Source organism: Cebus imitator, unplaced genomic scaffold (genome assembly GCF_001604975.1).
Source record: "Cebus imitator isolate Cc_AM_T3 unplaced genomic scaffold, Cebus_imitator-1.0 Scaffold650, whole genome shotgun sequence".
Classification (NCBI taxonomy): Eukaryota; Metazoa; Chordata; class Mammalia; order Primates; family Cebidae; genus Cebus; species Cebus imitator.
In genome coordinates this window covers 572,024-590,579 of record NW_016107965.1, presented here as the reverse complement: position 1 = coordinate 590,579, position 18,556 = coordinate 572,024, and the positions used below count along the sequence as shown (strand labels likewise).

At 44.9% G+C, this 18,556-nt stretch overlaps 1 protein-coding gene, 1 long non-coding RNA gene and 2 other non-coding genes across 5 annotated transcripts in view; 3 read left to right on the top strand and 1 right to left on the bottom strand.

Moving 5' to 3' along the window:
* The first annotated feature begins 2,825 nt into the window (after nt 1–2,825).
* On the top strand, nt 2,826–6,022 carry LOC108295572. Its single transcript, XR_005198214.1, has 3 exons — nt 2,826–3,016; nt 3,257–3,629; nt 5,929–6,022. It is a non-coding gene; the product is annotated as an uncharacterized LOC108295572 (long non-coding RNA).
* Nucleotides 3,085–3,154, top strand: LOC119469417. Its single transcript, XR_005198215.1, has one exon. It is a non-coding gene; the product is annotated as a small nucleolar RNA SNORD104 (small nucleolar RNA).
* LOC119469418 lies at nt 3,366–3,499 on the top strand. Its single transcript, XR_005198216.1, has one exon. It is a non-coding gene; the product is annotated as a small nucleolar RNA SNORA76 (small nucleolar RNA).
* Nucleotides 4,830–18,556, bottom strand: part of TEX2 (testis expressed 2) — a 119,497-nt gene continuing 105,770 nt past the window's right edge. The window contains exons 9-12 of one of the 2 annotated variants that reach the window (XM_017517856.1): nt 13,816–13,941; nt 11,586–11,795; nt 8,938–9,058; nt 4,830–6,515 (exon numbers count right to left, since the gene is read on the bottom strand). In XM_017517856.1, the coding sequence (XP_017373345.1) occupies nt 6,393–6,515; nt 8,938–9,058; nt 11,586–11,795; nt 13,816–13,941 (580 nt within the window). In that variant the 3' untranslated portion in view covers nt 4,830–6,392. The remainder of the gene's footprint in view (nt 6,516–8,937; nt 9,059–11,585; nt 11,796–13,815; nt 13,942–18,556) is intronic. The other variant, XM_017517857.1, reaches the window with a different exon arrangement.

The following is an 18,556-nucleotide window of genomic DNA, read 5'->3' as shown; positions in this document are numbered from 1 at the left end:
GCTCACTTCAGCCTTCTGGGTTCAAGCGATTCTCCTACCTCAGCCTCCCTAGTAGCTGGTATTATAGGCGCCCGCCACCATGCCTGGCTAATTTTTTGTATTTTTGGTAGAGACAGGGTTTCTCCATGTTGGCCAGGCTGGCCTCAAACTCCTGACCTCAGGTGATCCACCTTCTTGGCCTCCCAGAGTGCAGGGATGACAGGCGTGGGCCACCCCGCCCGCCGCTATTTGGATATTAAACATCATTCTTCTAAATAACCCATGGGCCTTTCCTGCCTCTACTACTTCCAGGGCACCTGTGAAAAGCTTGTGATGAGGTGGGGTAAAAAATAGAAGCCAGTTCTCAAGTTCACCTTTGATTGTACCCACCCCATGGAAGATGGAATCAATTTACAAAAAATTTAAAAATTACAAAAATTTATTAAAATAATTTTAGTAAAATAAAATTTAAATTAATCAAAATTGCATTTCTATATACCAGCAATGAACTGTTGCCCAGGCTGGAGTGCAATGGCGTGATCTGGGCTCACTGTAACCTCCGCCTCCCAGATTCAAGCGATTCTTCTGCTTCAGCCTCCCGAGTAGCTGGGATTTCAGGTGTGCACCACCACGCCCAGCTAATTTTTATATTTTTAGTAGAGATGAGGTTTCGCCATGTTGGCCAGGCTAGTCTTGAACTCCTGACCTAAGGTGACCCTCTTGCTTCGGCCTCCCAAAGTGCTGGGATTACAGGCGTGAGCCACAGTGCCTGGCCTAAAGTTGATTTTTAAAAGAGCACCTATAGAACAGAAAACATGACTGCAAATGGATTAATGATCATATAAAAATATTAAACCCTGTTAAAATTCAAACTACAATGAGATACTGTTTGATACTTACCATGCTGACAATATCAAGAATTGGCAAAGGTGTATGCCAACATGGGAGTGCAAATTAGGGCACCCAGTTCAGGAAATAATTTGCTGTTATTTAGAAAGTTGAAAATGTGTCTACCCTGCTGCCCAGCAGTTATGGTCCTACACACATACCCTGAAAGAACTCTTGCATACACACAAGAATACCTGAAGCAGCTTTGATTGTAAAAGTAAAAACTAGAAACCATTATAAAAATCCAACATAGGCTGGGCACGGTGGCTCACACCTTCAATCCCAGCACTTTGGGAGGCCAAGGCAGGCAGATCACCTGAGGTCAGGAGCTCGAGACCAGCCTGGCCAACATGGTGAAATCTCATCTCTACTAAAAATACAAAAATTATGCCATTCATGGTGGCACAGGCCTGTAATCCCAGCTACTTGGGAGGCTGAGGAAAGGAGAATTGCTTGAAACCAGGAGGGGGAGGTTGCAGTGAGCTGAGATCATGCTACTACACTCCAGCCTGGGTAACAGAGCAAGACTCAGTCTAAAAAAAAAAAAAAAATCCAACATAAAGAGATATACATGTAAAGTGCAGTGGACAATGTAATTACAACACAATTAAGGTTGAATTAATACATATTTTATGCCATGTTTGTACATGGTAGTGAAAACATCTTCATTTCAACAATCTGTGGAACGCTTATAAAAACTGATATTTTAGGTCACAAAGAAAACTTTCATACATTGCCCAATGCAGAAAGTGTACCATAATGTAATAAATGTTGAGATAACAAAGGTTAAAACAGAAACAAAATAAATAATCTAGAGGTTACTAAACATTTGTCAAAATCATTACTGTTTTGGATTAAAGAGGAATCTTTTTTTTTTTTGAGATGTAGTCTCACTTTGCTGCTCAGGCTGGAGTGCAATGGCTCGATCTCGACTCACTGCAACCTCCACCTCCTGGGTTCAGGCGATTCTCCTGCCTTAGCCTCCCAAGTAGTTGAGATTACAGGTGCCTGCCACCCTGCCTGGTTAGCCTGGCTAATTTTTTGTATTTTTAGTAGAGACAGGGTTTCGCCATGTTGGCCAGGCTGTTCTTGAACTTCTGACCTCAGGTGATCAGCTGTGATAAGCTGTGATAAGCCACAGCGCCCGGCCAAAGAGAAATTTTTTGAATTTAAAGTCTATACAGAAAATAACGAAAGTAAGAGCCCATTCAACTGCAAACTCAGAGGGTGAAATGCTTTATTACCCCCCCCAAAAAAAATGCATTTTCCGTATTAAGAGGAAAAAAGGAAAAGAATTCCCAAGGAAAGCAGGGAGGCAATAAAGATAATCAGCGATTGTAACTGCTCGTGTACCCAGCAGAGCAAACTCTCGTTCATCCACCTGTATTTCCGGTGAATGGGCTCAATCAACTCTGCGAAGCTTTCCCTAAATTAGGCTTTCCGTCTTTTGGGCTTCTACAGTAGGCTATTCATATCTCTATTTTAGCATTTATTAAAGTTTTGCAGTCCCAGGAAGTTTTCCACATCACCCCTGTCCTTTAAAAACCTTTGTTTACCACTTAATTGGCATTAATTCACCCCCCCCCTTTTTTTTTTGGCAGTGGAGGGAGTATTCCTAATTTCCAGAAATTGAGGCTGAGAAAAGTTAAGAGCGCAAGGTCACAGAGCGAATGCATCACAAAATCAGGATGTGGCGCAGATCCGTCCACTTTCAATACAAGCTCTTTCTACTACAACAGGTTACTTTGCACTCGAGGGCAGTTTTCAACTTTACATTCTCAACTCCTAGCTCCTGGTACAGAACATGTCACACAAGTTAGGCATCATTTGTGCCCTGCTCTTGGTAAAGTTTTCTTTTGTGTACTGCACAGAGAGGCGTTCATTAGCAGCTGGCGTTGGAGACGCTGAAACGCAAAAGGATTTAAGAGATTGAGCGACTCCCATCTCTATGGTTGGTATGTGACCCATCTAGCCTCTGGAGGACTCAGCAAGCACGACCAATTACCACACAACTTGACACGTACGTGCTCGCAAATTGAACTTGCTATTGGTTAATGGAGGTAAAGCCCGCCCACCAGCTCCGGGCGGCCCCTTTAAGAGAAAGCCGCCGCCGTTTTTTCAGCCTTTCAGAGACTGCAGAGCCCGGAAGGTAAAGTTGTTGTGCTTGGCGGGCCTTATGGCTGGGTGGGCCCCGGAGCTCTGGCGGGTGGCCGGCCTGCCGTGATGACTTTCCAATTAAAGCACGTGTTAGACTGCTGACGCAGGTGATGCGAACTGGAGTCTGAGCCGGCCGGAGCAGAGCTGGGAGGGGGCGGTCGCGCGCGCACACACACACCCATACACACACCCGCGCGCACATCCGCTCACCCATCCGCTGTCATTCTTGCAGATCCCAGCTGAGGACGTCGGATCTCATCGTCCATGCTGCTTTGCCACGCCATTCCCCTCAATAAAGTGGTTTGCTCTCAACCTTGGTGTCGGTGTGTGCTGTGGGCGGCGCGCTGTCTTTGAGCCCCCGCCGCGCCTCGGAGTAGCGCCGGGGGTCAATCTGCAGCGCCAGAGCACGTGCTTGCGCATAACTGGGGCCGCCTGCTCCCTCCGCCGGCGGCCCTTTTAACCGCGAGCTACAATAAATAACCTGGCTGCCAGGCTGGGCAGTTTTCCAGGTGTTTGCCACGACAGGCCTCATCCCGTAATACCAAGGCTGGAATGGCGTGTTAGGGGAGTGGTGGCTGACAGAGATACTCAGACTCCGCTGCGTAGTGAGTGCCCCTCTGTGCTCCCATACGTTCCCCAGTCCAGCCGTCCGAGTGCATGGTGCGTGCTGTGCCTATGTCCTATGTCCCAAGCTGTCGTGTCTGCCATCCGACGTGCAGGGGTTAGTTGAAGGTTGCGTGGAATGGCGTCTGCAGGGCCACTGTGTACTTTAAACAGATTCGGTATGGAACTGCATGAGTTAACTCCTGGCTAAAGGGTAATAGACCTGTTTACAAATAATCACCATACAGGAGTACTGTGTGACAAGCATGGGACTAAAGCTATGGGAAGGTCAATCTGTCATGCCTAAACAGCTCAAAATTATAGGGCGGTTGTGAAATCTAATTCATTTTATATGTAGCTGGGCCCAACATAGACACCTCATAACCAGTCCAGTTTCTATGGTTGGTAGAAGAGCTTCTACAAAATCTCTAGTGAAATGTGCATCAGTTCCTGACTACAAGGCAGCAACGGTGGGCAAGGATGCATGTGTGCGTTCACTACTTGGGCATTAGATGGTGTCCCGAATTAAGATCACTAGACGATGAAGGGTGTAAACTCCAGCCCAGGAGCACCACGGCCCTACATGCTCAGTTAGGAACTTTATATTCTGTTGTAAAAACGCGCGCTTTGAATGAAGAGACCTTCCAAACAGGCTTTGTGTGAGCAACATGGCTGTTTATTCACCTGGGTGCAGGTGGGCTAAGGCCATAAAGGGCATTAGCAAAGGGCAGTAGAATAGGAGTTCATTTTATAGGTTTGGGTAGTTTTTTCTGGTGGGGGGGGCGGGGGTGTTGCAGAGTAAGTTTAGTTAACAGTGGTGGGGTTGGGTGAGAGGTATGTACATTATTATAAGAACAGTTAAGATTGCAGGGTTGGATGAGGGGCTTTGTCTGGGGAAGCTCTGCTGGGCGATCAGGGACAATGGCGAACGCAGGCAGCAGATGGGAGACTTCAGCCGAGGCAAGCAGGACTTCAGGCTCCAGGCTTGCATATGGACACCTGACAGATTCTTTAAATGGGGGATGAGGATGATGGCACATGGTTTGTAGGATGTGATGACAGCCTTGCAGCCTCAAGACTGGGCAGTGATCAACCCAGTAAATGAAAGCTGTGTTTGCCAGGCAAGGACCCAGGTGCTCTGTACTGATTTTATTGTGCCCCTATCTGAACAGGATTCATCAGAAATGACTTAGATGCTTATCTAGTATTTGACTTGAGATATTTATTTTGTGAAACAATGCAAGCGATTTTCAATCCCCACATACTATTTAAGTGCAACACGGTACAGTCATATGTAATCTCTTTACACGATAGTGCATGTAGTCCGTAGCCTTTAGTTATTGCACAAAAATGATAAAGACCAGTGACCAGGACACGCAGACTGACTGGCAAATCGGCCTACACAATGAAAAATCAGAACAGTACACCAACTGGAATGGTCAAACAATTTAAGTCAAATGTTTTAATGGCGCAATTAAAATAAGGGTTCAAACATGTTTTCAATATATTAATTTCTTTAAAGTCATGTTCAGGCAAGGTGCTGTTTAAAAAACCACTACTAGCTTTGTCCACAGATTTAAGTTATCAAAAGTTACCCAAGGTAATTTTGAGGTTGAATGCAGCTTTAAACAATAAAAAAAATGATACTAGGTTTACTTCTCAAAGCAAATTATACAAGAGAGCCCCCAACCTTGTAAACTAAACATTCTGACACAAATGCACAAAATTAAGTTGGCAACATTAAGGAAAATCACATTAATTCCGAGATACAGCGTGTGATGTTGAGCAAACTTTTGGTCTTGACTCTTGAAATAATTTAAGAGCAGTTCTCAGTTTTGGCCATCAGGAAGGGAAACTGCCCATGGAACTCTCCCAAGCCAATCAGATTAACAAACCATTCAGAGTGCCATATAAAACCTGGAGGATACAGGAAATGCCAGATGGAAAAACTGACTCTGGCTTTCTGGCCCCACCCCAACCGTATGAGGAACCATCCTGTCATTATGTGCAGTGTTTGATGTTTTCATGTATGTTCCTGTCTCATGAAAACACTGAAGATTAGCAACCAGGTGGTTGTACCTCATTGGTAAAAGGCTTGGGATGGTTTAATCTCATGGCTTTGCCTGATGTTCACATAAACCCCACTGTCCCTACCCAAGCTGACAGCGTGTTATTGTGTATGTTCTATGGCTACTTGCTTCCAAAATGCACAATTTAATGTGAAAAAAAGTATGTTGCTATGCCCATCTCTTCTGTCACCAAAATGAAAAGGCTCACAGAATTCCTCTCCCCACCCTCCAGACACATTGCACACTGACACATTCTCTGGAAGTGTGGAAGGCCGCGTATGAAGTGTAGAAGTGAAAAAGTCCCACTGTGCACCGGCTGCCTGAAGAAAAGCTTTGGAGTAGAGGAGGCAAGTTGCTCAGCTTTGCTCTTACTGTGCTCATTTGCTGCCACAAAAATGGGTAGACTTTTAAAAGCCATGGTGTGGGTCACCTGTAATTTCTGGATCCACCATGATTCTTCCACAGTCTCCTTTGCCAAATCAAAGCTTTGCAGCAGGCAAACCAGACATTTGTCACTGGATGCAGGGAATGACACCTCACAGTGGAATGGGCACTGGCAGGCAGGGGGCAGAAGCAGTCCTTTAAGAAACTGTAGCTGTGGCACAAGTAGAGGCCAGTGCTACAGTACAGATGGCGGCCAAGAACCCCACACGTCCAGCTTGATGTCACAATACGGGGAACATCCTACGTCACCCATCATGGCTGATCAGCAGCCTCCACAGGTGGGTCTTTCAGGAGACAGGAAGTGGAGCGAGGGTCCATGGCTGAGTGCATTATAGGGATATAAACATCATCCATGTTTGGCATGACAAAAACTTTCTGTAGGAAGATATTAAAGAACAGCCATGTGGAAGAATGCCTTGCCAGGATGTCACCCCTCCTTTGTTCTGATAATTTTAGGCATTGGACAAATTTTTAAAAATACATATAAAAATTTCCTATGGCCGGGTGTGGTGGCTCACGCCTGTAATCCAAGCACTTTGGAGGCCAAGGCAGGCGGATCACCTGAGGTCGGGAGTTCAAGACCAGCCTGACCAACATGATGAAACCCTGTCTTAAAAAAAAGAAAAAAGCCGGGCACGGTGGCTCATGCCTGTAATCCCAGCACTTTGGGAGGCCGAGGCGGGTGGATCACGAGGTCAAGAGATCGAGACCATCCTGGTCAACATGGTGAAACCCCGCCTCTACTAAAAATACAAAAAAAATTAGCTGGGCATGGTGGCGCGTGCCTGTAGTCCCAGCTACTCAGGAGGCTGAGGCAGGAGAATTGCCTGAACCCAGGAGGCGGAGGTTGCGGTGAGCCGAGATCGCGCCATTGCGCTCCAGCCTGGGTAACAAGAGTGAACTCCGTCTCAAAAAAAAAAAAAAGAAATTAAAACTTCCTATGTATTCCAAACTAATTCTCCCACCATACATAATTTAATTTAGAAAGAGCTGAGGAATCATACCCGTGCATAGATACATGAATCATCTAATACACAGCTCAGGGGCAGAAGCAGCCTTTGATTTCATGTACATATAGTAAGATTATCCATATGCACTAATAAATATCCAACAATATTAATTTAAGAGAATTGGCTGAATCTGTCTGTTTACAGTATTTCCCAGTTACTATGTTTACAACATATATTCCATGTGAATTACCTTTTTATTAATAAATCCTAGCAACAAAATGTAAGCTAATGGCTGGGCACAGTGGCTCACGCCTATAATCCCAGTACTTTGGGAGACCAAGGCAGGTGATTACCTGAGGTCAGGAGTTCAAGACCAGCCTGGCCAACATGGTGAAACCCCATCTCAACTAAAAATACAAAAAAATTAGCTGGGTGTGGTGGTGCACACCTGTAATCCCAGCTACTCAGGAGGCTGAGGCAGGAGAATTGCTTGAACCCGGGAGGCAGAGGTTGCAGTGAGCCGAGATCGTGTCACTGCACTCCAGCCTGGGCAACAAGAGTGAAACTCCGTCTCAAAAAAAAAAAAAAAAAAAGTAAGCTAATATTTTTCAAGCCAGAATCATACAAAGCGATAAAAGAAATCCTACTATAGTGAACACCCAAAGGATAATCAGTGACTGGTAGTAATGGTGCTCGGCCTAGTTGTTTATAAAATAACTTTATATGTGAATCTCAGCAATGCATCCATCTTCAGTGATGCTCTCTAACAAAACCATAAATGAAAACAAGCAGGTCGCTATGGGGGGTGCAGCAGTTACTCTTCAACTTCCCAGCCTGTCTCAAAAATTCCAGGTACCAATCTCTGCCCCCTCTTCCCTTCTTTTATTCCTTGTAGCCCAATACCCCTAAAAGGAATAGGCCCACCCAGATTCCTAAAGTAGGTTCTAGGGATATAAGAAAAGGGAAAAAATATAAGGCATGATGTTTTTTCCCCTCACTAGGTTCAAAGTACTTTTCCATTTGGTGATGACATTAAGCTTTTTCAGAAATTGGTTATCAGTTATGTTTAATCTTTAGTTTTTAAATAAGAGGATTTTTTTAAAGGCAGTAACTCAAAATATACCAGTACAAAATGAATGTAGGTCTTCTTCAAAAGGTAAATTTCATTAAAAGTAAAAGTTTGCTAATCCATAAATCCCTGACAGATAACTGTGCTTCAAATATCTGATAAAAGTTTGATGAAAATAGCTCATCTCAGGGCCTCAGCTACACTATTACCTTTGGTGAACAAATGCAGAAAACCAAGCCTAGAGAGTAAGCTCTGGCTTAATAAACTTCAAGACCACACTAGAAGCTACCCAGGGGAAGGAGAGGCCCGGTTCATCTTTGGACTCCCAGGGCAGCTGGTACCTGGCACACAGAAGGGTTTCCAGGAATGTTTGCTGAACCGAACAAACTGAGCAAGGTGAACGGCACACAAGAACAGGGAGCAACCTTCCTGACCACAGGCCGGGTGCTAGAGTTGGGGAACGCCAGGCCTTGCATGAGGGAAAACAAAGCCGAGAGTCCTAGCAGGCTTGCTGGTAACAGACGTCATCATTTTGCTCTGACCCACATCTTTTGGGTTTCCTCTGAATATGACTTTAATGTTTTATGGATAACTTTCAGGGCTTTGATACTGTACCTAAAATTGTGTTCCCATATTTGATCAAATGTATACTCTTGCAGGATGAAGGTCATCACTGGATTATCAAAAGAGGATCCTGACCCAGATGACGTTCAGAACCTTGGTTCTACCCAGAGCTTCTATACTGGGTGTGAAATACTAGATAACACTGGAGGTTTACCTGAAATTCTTGCTCCAGTTTCTTCTCTATCCAATCTGTCACATGAACTAAAGTCACTTCTCTCTCTCCAAGTTTTGGCCGAGCTTTTAGCTCCACATGTGGTGGCTTTCGGAAACCATACCTTTTTGAAGACAAGTAATAACCACATTTAGAAGCAAAGCAAGGAATCAGGCACTGACAGCAAACATTCCTCATTTACATGGAGCTTTATCACCACTTAAAATGTTCTTTTCAACCCAGGAGGCAGAGGTTGCAGTGAGCAGAGATTGCGCCACTGCACTCCAGCCTGGATGACAGAGAAAGACTCCATCTCAAAAAAAAAAAAAAAAAAAAAAACCCAACTGAAGTCTGAAATGTCAGTCTGATGAAGCCTATGAATCCTGTTCAGTATAATGTTTTAAATGCATAAAATGAGATACATAGGTTATAACAGATTAAACTAAAATGTATTTATAAAAAAAAAATGTTCTTTTCTTCTGAATATGCCCTCTAAAAATATTCCACACACACAGTATGAATTGTGAACTCCCTGTGTGTCCTGGATGGTGTTAGGGCTGTGATGGATTCAGAACAGTTCTGACAAGCTGGGAAAGCCAGGAAGCACCACTGGAAAAGTCCAGGACCTGAGCATTGGTTTTTGTTTTTTTCTAAAATGGCAATAACCTTTTTTCTCACAATTTTTATAAAAGTAGTACATGTACATTACAAAAACAAAACATACATACAAGCAGATAAAGCAGAAAGTGAAAGCACACTGCCTCTCTCTGAATGTCATCCCCAAGAGAGGACCACTGAGAGAAGTGGGGTCAGCTCCCCTTACATTCTTCTGTGTACATGTCGGCTGGTAAGGTTCTAAACCTGTTTTTTCACCCCACACCTCAACACTATGCTTTTTATGACTTCCTGAGGGAGTAGACTGATGATCAGAACTGTTGGCAAGGTATCCAGACAAGACCCTGTGTGCTATCAACTATCTAAAACCTTAAATATGTCATGGACCAATGGGCTTTTAGAAATATACTGAAAATGTCAAGTTGCCATAAATATTTCTAAACACTCTCAATACTATACTTATCTTTATGGATCAATAACATATAGTTCAGCATTTGAGGCACGTCATGGGTAGCACTATCCTAGAGCCCTTTTATCTCCCTCTGAGCAGTGGCATTTATAACTGATAAACCTAAAGAACTGGCAGTAAGGAGAAGAAATGTATCAACTTTTACTATTAAAATTTTTTTAAGGTTTGAAAGACCATACAATAAGGTATTAACAGTGGTTACTTCTGGATGGTAATATGGGCTTTTATTTATTTTTCACTTTTTCCCAATCTCTCTCTCTCTCTTTTTTTTTTTTTTTACAATGAAAATATTACTTTAAGGCTGGGTGCAGTGGCTCACGCCTATACTCCTAGCACTTTGGGAGGCCAGGGTGGGTGGATCATGAGCTCAGGAGATTGAGACCAGCCTAGCCAACATGGTGAAATCCTGTCTCTACTAAAAACACAAAAATTAGCCGAGCATAGTGGTGCATGACTGTAATCCCAGCTGCTTGGGAGGCTGAGGCAGAAGAATCGCTTGAACCCAGGAAGCAGAGGTTGTAGTGAGCCGAGATCGAGCTACTACACTCCAGCCTGGGTGACAGAGCAAGACTCTGTCTTAAAAAAAAAAAGAAAAGAAAAGAAAAGATTACTTTTAAAAAAGTCTAAAAAGGTATTTTAAAGTTTTATTGGGCAATACCACCATTATCATTAAATGGTTAGTCAATTCAAAAACCCTCGTGAATACCAAGGATGTGTACTAGCATGTTGGTTTCACTCTATGATAGAACAGAGCTATATTTTTGTTATGAGTGTAGTTTATGGTACAATGAGATAGATCTCTTATGTAATCGCTATTTATACTTATGCCCATTTTATGGGACTTTTTAGCATGTCAATTTTAAATTGAGATTCACAGATGGTGATGCTGAACTCATGAGTAATTTATTTCAGTGACTTTCAACCCTGGCTTTATCACCCCTCATCCCTGAAATCCTGCGGGATGGGTCAGGCATATCTATATTTTTAGCAAGTCCCCAGGTGATTCTAACATGCAGCTAGGGCTGAGAATCAAGTCCTCAGACACCAGATGCACAAGCTCCTGACTCTGCAGTATTGAGGCCTAACTCAGGGAAGTCTACCTAACTTCCCAGACTTTGCTGGATGTGTGATCCCCATCTTTAAAGCGGGGATAACAATGGCATCTATCTCAACAGGATGGTATAAGGACTAACTAGGTGATGCAATTACAACCCAGGCCAGGCAGAAAATAAAGGTGCTCTCTACAAATGACAGCTGTTATTACCGGCAGAACAGTTGGCTTTAGAGAGGAGGAAGACCAAGAATAGAAACAGCTTATCCAATAAACTTCATGTATCGGCTTTAACTTTTCCTACCATGTGACAATGAATCCTTGAATGTGAATTCACCTCTCATGGAAGAAAGTACCATCAGATTTACAGCTAATATTAAGGTCCCATGAAAAATGTTTGGAAGTGCTTCTGGCTGGGAAAAGGTACCTTCCATAACCTCAGGGTTAAGCAGACTGGGAGATTTGTGGCCATGCAATAAGAGGAATGGCTTGTTGTCCCTGAGGCCCTCTACGCACCATACTCGGTCAGTTGGGGGTGGTGGAATGTTGACCGCCAAGGTTCCTCTACATTCTTGTACTTCAACAGTGAGCAGCAGGGGTGTGTTGGAGACTTCTTCGATCTTCTTTTTAATAAACTCTGTCTCTGTTGCTTTTTGGAAATATTTTGACTTGGTAATTTTATCAACAAATCTCATAATCTTACTTGTTCGATGACCTCCAACGTACCTTCAAATGTGGAACACAAAGGGTGGTTAGCATGGACTTTGCTCTTTCACAGACAAAAACCTGTGGCTCTTCGTTCACCTTACTTTAGAGCAGCACTCGCTGTTTTGGATGGGGTGAGTCTGTGTTGGGATGGGGGCATCCTATGCTTTGCAGGGTGTTCAGCACCATCCCTGTTCTCTACCTGGCAGATGCTAGTACCATTCCCCTCAGTTATGACAATAAAAAATGTCACTAGACATTGGCAAATGTCCTCTGGGGGGAGGGGGCAAATCACCCCCAGCTAAGAACTACTACTTTAGAGAAGGTGTAAATGTCTGAAGCAGCCCAAGTCTTGACAATGGAGAGTTGGACAAAGTCCTCAGGCAGAGGTTTCTCACCTGTCCTCCTTTATACTACTCCAATACCAGATATAAATCCAGTGACATATCAGATAAATCTCATAATCTCCATGCAGCAAGTAACAAATCATACTGCAGCAATAAGTACACAAATCAGTAACTGATTGCCTTCAGGTGGCATCACATGGATACTCTGAGTGGCAATTACTTTTCTTTTTTTTTTTTTTTTTTTTGAGACGGAGTTTCGCTCTTGTTACCCAGGCTGGAGTGCAATGGCGCGATCTCGGCTCACCGCAACCTCCGCCTCCTGGGTTCAGGCAATTCTCCTGCCTCAGCCTCCCGAGTAGCTGGGATTACAGGCACGCACCACCATGCCCAGCTAATTTTTTGTAGCTTTAGTAGAGATGGGGTTTCACCATGTTGACCAGGATGGTCTCGATCTCTTGACCTTGTGATCCACCCGCCTCGGCCTCCCAAAGTGCTGGGATTACAGGCTTGAGCCACCGCGCCCGGCCGGCAATTACTTTTCAAACGGCTTGGAACTTCTTTAAAAAAATCAGCCTGGGAAACACAGTGAGACCCTCATCTCTACAAAAAACATACAGAAAATTAGCCAGGAGTGGTGGTGTGCACCTCTGGTTCCAGCTACTTGGGAGGCTAAAGTGGGAGGACTGCTTGAGCCCAGGAGGTTAAGGCTGCAGTGAACTGTGATCGTGCCACTGCACTCCAGGCCTGGGTGACACAGCAAGATGCTGTCTCAAGAAAACAAACAAACAAAAAAGTAAAAAAAATGCTACATCAAGCTGACGTGCTCACAGGCCATGAAAATAAGCTGTTGTATCAGGTCACATGTACCATGAGAAGAAGGGATATTTGCTTTTTAAAATCCTCCACAGTTCCAGAGTGTGAGGAATAGTATGTGTTCAGGGAAATGCAATTGTTCTTCAGAAGGTCAAACCGCTAAACTGTAAATAATACACACAAACTTTGGCACCAATTCCTCAAACATCTGAATTCTCATCTCCTGTAGGGTTTCAAAAGTGAATAGGTTCATATTTTCTTATAAAAGTTTCTGAATTATTTGGCTTCTTATAATTTAAGTTTCTTCAACTCACTTTAAGTAATTAAAAGATCCTCGTGGATAGGCTATTTAAGCACTTTGATCATTTCACAGTCCAAGTAACAGGCAAAGAGCGCCTTCCCTTAATGATGTTCATGATCCAAAAGACCAGCTCAGTCATCAGTGCTTTCAAAACTCACCAAAGAAAATCATCTGAACGTTTCTGCTTTGCAGGAACTTGCAGCTCAACAGAAGCAAATGTACTCCAGCTGAATCTGAGGGGAGGGAGGCTCTCTGCTGGCACCAGGGGGACGGGGCGTGTGCTTGGCTCCTCTGAAAGCCCAGGGTGATGCTTTTCATAATCAGCATGCCCTTCGACTTCTCTATTATTTAATCAAACAGCAGCAGAAAGCCATTTTAGTAAGGAAAGCTACATGGGTCTTTCTGCTTGGGGGCCTGGAATTTAAACAGGCTACTGACCGAGGATATTAATACAAAAACCATCTACTCAACATGAAAGAGGAAGGAAGATCACAGAGGAAGGAAGGGAAACAAGGCTCCCTCCCAACTTGGTGCCCTGATCCCTGGAGACTCAGAGGCACAGAAGCACTGATCCACTCACCCTTCGGCCCCTGGGAGGAGCTGTTTGTCTCCCCCGCTGGGCTCCGGGGCATCATCTTCCTCGGAGGAGCCAGCGCTGGAGGACTCCTCATCGCTGTCGGCCAGACAGAATGCCCGGGGCCTGCAACTGGACAGAGAGAGTCACCACCACTGCCTGCCCTCTCCCAAGCTCTGCTTAGAGAGAGAGAACACATACACTCATGCACACACACTCTACCACAACAGGGTTGGGATGTAACTGTTACTACACCTCGTCATTCTCTCCAACTCATCCAGAAGAGAAGAGGCCCAATCCAAGAATCCTTGGATCAGCATGGATGCTCAGGGCACTCTTCAGCGCCAAAGCCTCTGAGAGGACCACAGAGGACCTGGGCCCAGAAGAGTTTGCTTTTGAGTATGCGTCAGAAGGACAGGTGGTGGGAGTGTGATGCACACGTAAAATGCAGTGATTTCAATCAGCAGTGCAGCGGGAGCCACATGGGAGGATGAACAGAAAGAGTGGATGGCTGCAAGGGTGAGGTGACAGCTTATGCTGATGACACGGCCACTTCTCACCAATGATGGGGTGCTGAATCAAGTCCCTTGGCTCTGGCTTAGTCACTCTCCAAATTAGTTTTGACTCATGACTTCTTTCCAGTGAAACTACATATTTCACTCCACACCTGCCCTATCTCCTGAGGGTCACAGAAAAAGCCAACAACCACAGAAAAACAAGTCTCAGGAGATTCTAGGAAGCAAATGACATGAGAACCCAGGAACTTTTCTGGAAAAGTTCACATCTAAAGACTGTTCTTTTGACCGAAGTAACGGAAAGCCTCATGGGAGAGCAGCGCTACTCACTCAGCTCTCCAGGGTGGCTGCTCAGTTACAGAGGCATGGGGTTGCAGGATTACTCGCAGAGGTGAGGGGTCCAGTTCCCCTAGGAGGGGACCTGGGGGCTTCCGGGCTGAGCCTCAGGCCTACAGAAAGCAGCTTCCTCCCTGGACCGTGGCTTTGCTTCAGAAGGTACTGGCAGGGCTGTTATCTGAGCCCAGAGACTTAAATGGGACAAAATGAACAAGGGGCAGAATAATCTCTGAACACTATTACACAGCCAAATGGTCACGAAGCAGAGGCTGCTAGTTGTATTTCTGACAAGGACACAATTATATGGACAGAGATGGCAGTGGGACTCAGGACCTATCTCCCTACAGCCACAGTCCTTTGGTTTTCCGCTGATGCTGTCCTTGGGCAACCAAAGGCCCACTGGGAAGTTATCTCCTGACCAACAGGACCCAAAGGCACCCAAGGGCACAGCACGCATGCCGGTGTGGAACTGAAGGCCCAGCAATGGCCCCAGCACTGTGCACTGGGAGGGCGGGACTGAAACCTCCGTCCTGGAAACAGGAGCTGGCTGTAAGAGGACCCAGACTGTGTCCTCCCTGGTAGAACACATAGCTCCTCCTAAACCCCGCTCTGAAACATTAGAGCTGGTGCTCCGGCCAACAGGCTGGACTTCCACATTAAAGGGAAACTCCCTCTGCAGAAACAAAAGCCTCTTGTCTCTGGCCACGGGACAGCACCTAACTAACTCTTCCTCCTTCCATTAAAGGCCTGGCTGGTCCAGGAAATGCTTATATATATCCGCTGGTCACAGAGCCATTTCAGAGCATGTTGTGGTTAAGCAGCCCTCACAGGAATCTTATATTTAAAATGTATATAGCAAAATTCGGGATTCCGATGAAAGCCTAAACCAGGTCTTGGGTGAGGAAAGTCAGAGATGTGAATCCCCAAAGATCACATACTCTTCTCAGAAGAGCATCAGAGTTCTCCATTAGTAGGATGGCAGTGCCTGGGGCTCTCCGACCTTGTGCTGCCAGATATGGAATCTGTCCCCATAGCACAGGGAGTCTGCTCCTCACCCACACAGCACAAAAGGCTGCCTGCAAGCTCTGGGACCCCAGTGAGATCTACTGAGCCATCGCCCCTTGTGTCCCCACCAGGGCATATCATCTGGCAGCTCCAACCCTGGGCAGAAGATGCCAGAGGCTAAGGGCTGTGGCAAACTCTCGGGTTACTGACTTAATCCTCTGCAGGTCACAGAACAGGACAAATTTTGTGGCTTGAAGTAAATACTTTAGGTAATGCTATACCAGTTCAAGCAGATCAGATGACGTGAAATTCTGCTTTTGACTGAGTGGTACCTCTGCTCTCTGCACTGGGGGCAGTGTTATGCGGCACCCAATACTTAGGAATTCTTTTTTTTTTGAGACAGAGTTTCGCTCTTGTTGCCTAGGCTGGAGTGCAATGGTGCAATCTCGGCTCACCACAACCTCCGCCTCCTGGGTTCAAGCGATTCTCCTGTCTTAGCCTCCTGAGTAGCTGGGATTACAGGCATCTGCCACCACACCCGGCTAATTTTGTATTTTCACTAGAGACAGGGTTTCTCCATGTTGGCCAAGCTGGTCTCGAACTCCCGACCTCAGATGATCCACCCGCCTCGGCCTCCCAAAGTGCTGGGATTACAGGTGTGAGCCACAGCACCCGGCCCAATACTTAGGAATTCTAAGTGTAGCCTGGTGTTTGCCTGATACCCACTTTTATAACTGAACATGCATTTTATGATCTCAGCACAAACTTCAGAGAAAGACACACTGCACTTCCTTGTAGAAGACATGCTGGAATGTAATCAGCCTAACTGTTTTAAACACACCTCGGAATTCCAGATGAATGTGATATCCTTTCAAAGAGACACCTTAAAAGGCTTATTCTAGTTATGTTACTTCTGCCAAAAATCTTTTGGAAATGTCAGATACATAAGAAAAAGTGAATTATTTTATCACTAATACTCTTAGACTAAATATTTTATTTCTTGGTCTCATAATCACCATCGCCTCTGATGACTTCTAGCAATTTCTCAAAGACCCAAACCAACTATAAAGCAGGACAATTTGCTGTGACTCAGGATAGTTAAAACAATGTCAGGTAGCTGGGCATGGTGGCTCACACCTGCAATCCCAGCACTATGGGAGGCTGAGGCAGGTGCATTGCCTGAGGTTAGGAGTTTGAGACCAGCCTAGCCAATGTAGTGAAACCCTGTCTCTACTAAGTATACGATGAAAAAAAAAAAAAAAAAAAAAAAAAAAAAAAAAAAAAAAAAAAAAAAAAAAAAAAAAAAAAAAAAAAAAAAAAAAAAAAAAAAAAAAAAAAAAAAAAAAAAAAAAAAAAAAAAAAGTCACAGACTCTGGAGGCAATTCTGAAAAGAAGCTGAAAAAAATGCTTTAAATGAAAAATGCATAATTAGATTAAGAAGCCCTGTGAGATGTTTGCTTTGATGGGGACCACACTCAAGAATGCATTCATTTTCTTTTGAGAAAACCAGTTCCATACACCTGCCCCAGGCACACATGTGCATACACACTCACAAACTAGACCGAGTCACAGTGTAAACTGCAGGCACTCAGTGCCCAGAACACCAAGGGCCTGGGGACAGAGGGATGGTTTCAGGTAGATGTGGACTAGTGACCTGATGGAGGTCAGATGAGGCCACCTTCTGATTTGGGGACTTGTAAAAAGGGCTCAGACTGCAGTGGTCGAGCAGGAAGAGGCCAAGTGCCTTACAGGAAATGCTCCACTCCCATGCCATTCTTCATTTAAAGGCCACCCAAGAGGCAGAGCGATCCCTTTACTAACTCATTCTGGCCTTCTGCAGGGCAGTTCCTAAAGCAGAGGTGGCTCAGCTCACTATCTCAATCCCATCTGAGTGCCATACTGCCCAAAAATTATGTTACCTAAAGACTATTTAGGACATTAAAAGACTAAAGGAAAAATGCCCACAAAAATGCAGACACGCATTTCAAAGGGAAGAGACTTTGCTAGGGCAAAGCAATACCAGGTTTCAATCTCTCAGTCTCACCCTCAGGGTGCTAAGGTGGGCAAATTTCCTACCAGTAAGGACTTCTTACAGGTTGAGCAGCATCTCCTCAGAGACTCTGCAAGAGCACAGTCATTTGCACACTTGAACAGGAACTGAAAAAAGCAGTGAGATGAAGCTGAGGCCCTGCCAGGCAGGACACCAGGGAGCAGACCCTGACGTGGACTGAGGCCCTGGACAGGCAGCCAGGGCCTGGAGGAAAGGGCTCCCGCTGGCCAATTCTTCAGACATTCTGCACGTTGGAGGTTTAATATTAAGGAAGATGTCAGTTCCAAAGATCAAACGCTTCAAACAGCTACTACGTATACTGACTCCTGTCCCTCCTCAGCTACTAAGCCTCATGGTGATTCCATAAACGCTTCTGACTGAGCATGTGAAGCAGATTCTAGAATCCCTCCTGAGATTAGGTTCTTAACCATGGATGGGCTTTCAGAGGCTCCCAATGCTCCTAGAAACTGTGAGCCAAACAGGCATGTGGAAGCATTTTCTGGAAGAAGGATCCAGTGCTCTCAGATTCCCAAAAGGGTCCTTTCTGAAAAAAGGCAGTAAGGGTCCATTTTTCTAGGCCTTTTTCTCCCAAATAAAGTGCTTTTGGATTGTATTCTTCCTTGCTTTTAAAACCAAATGATAGCCATTACACATCAACATATAATTTAACACCCTCATAGGAAGAAGCAAAATATTTTATAACAAACTCTTCTAGAAAAAAAATAGTACTTTAGAAATATAAGTGAAACAGGCCGGGCGCGGTGGCTCAAGCCTGTAATCCCAGCACTTTGGGAGGCCGAGGTGGGTGGATCACGAGGTCAAGAGATCGAGACCATCCTGG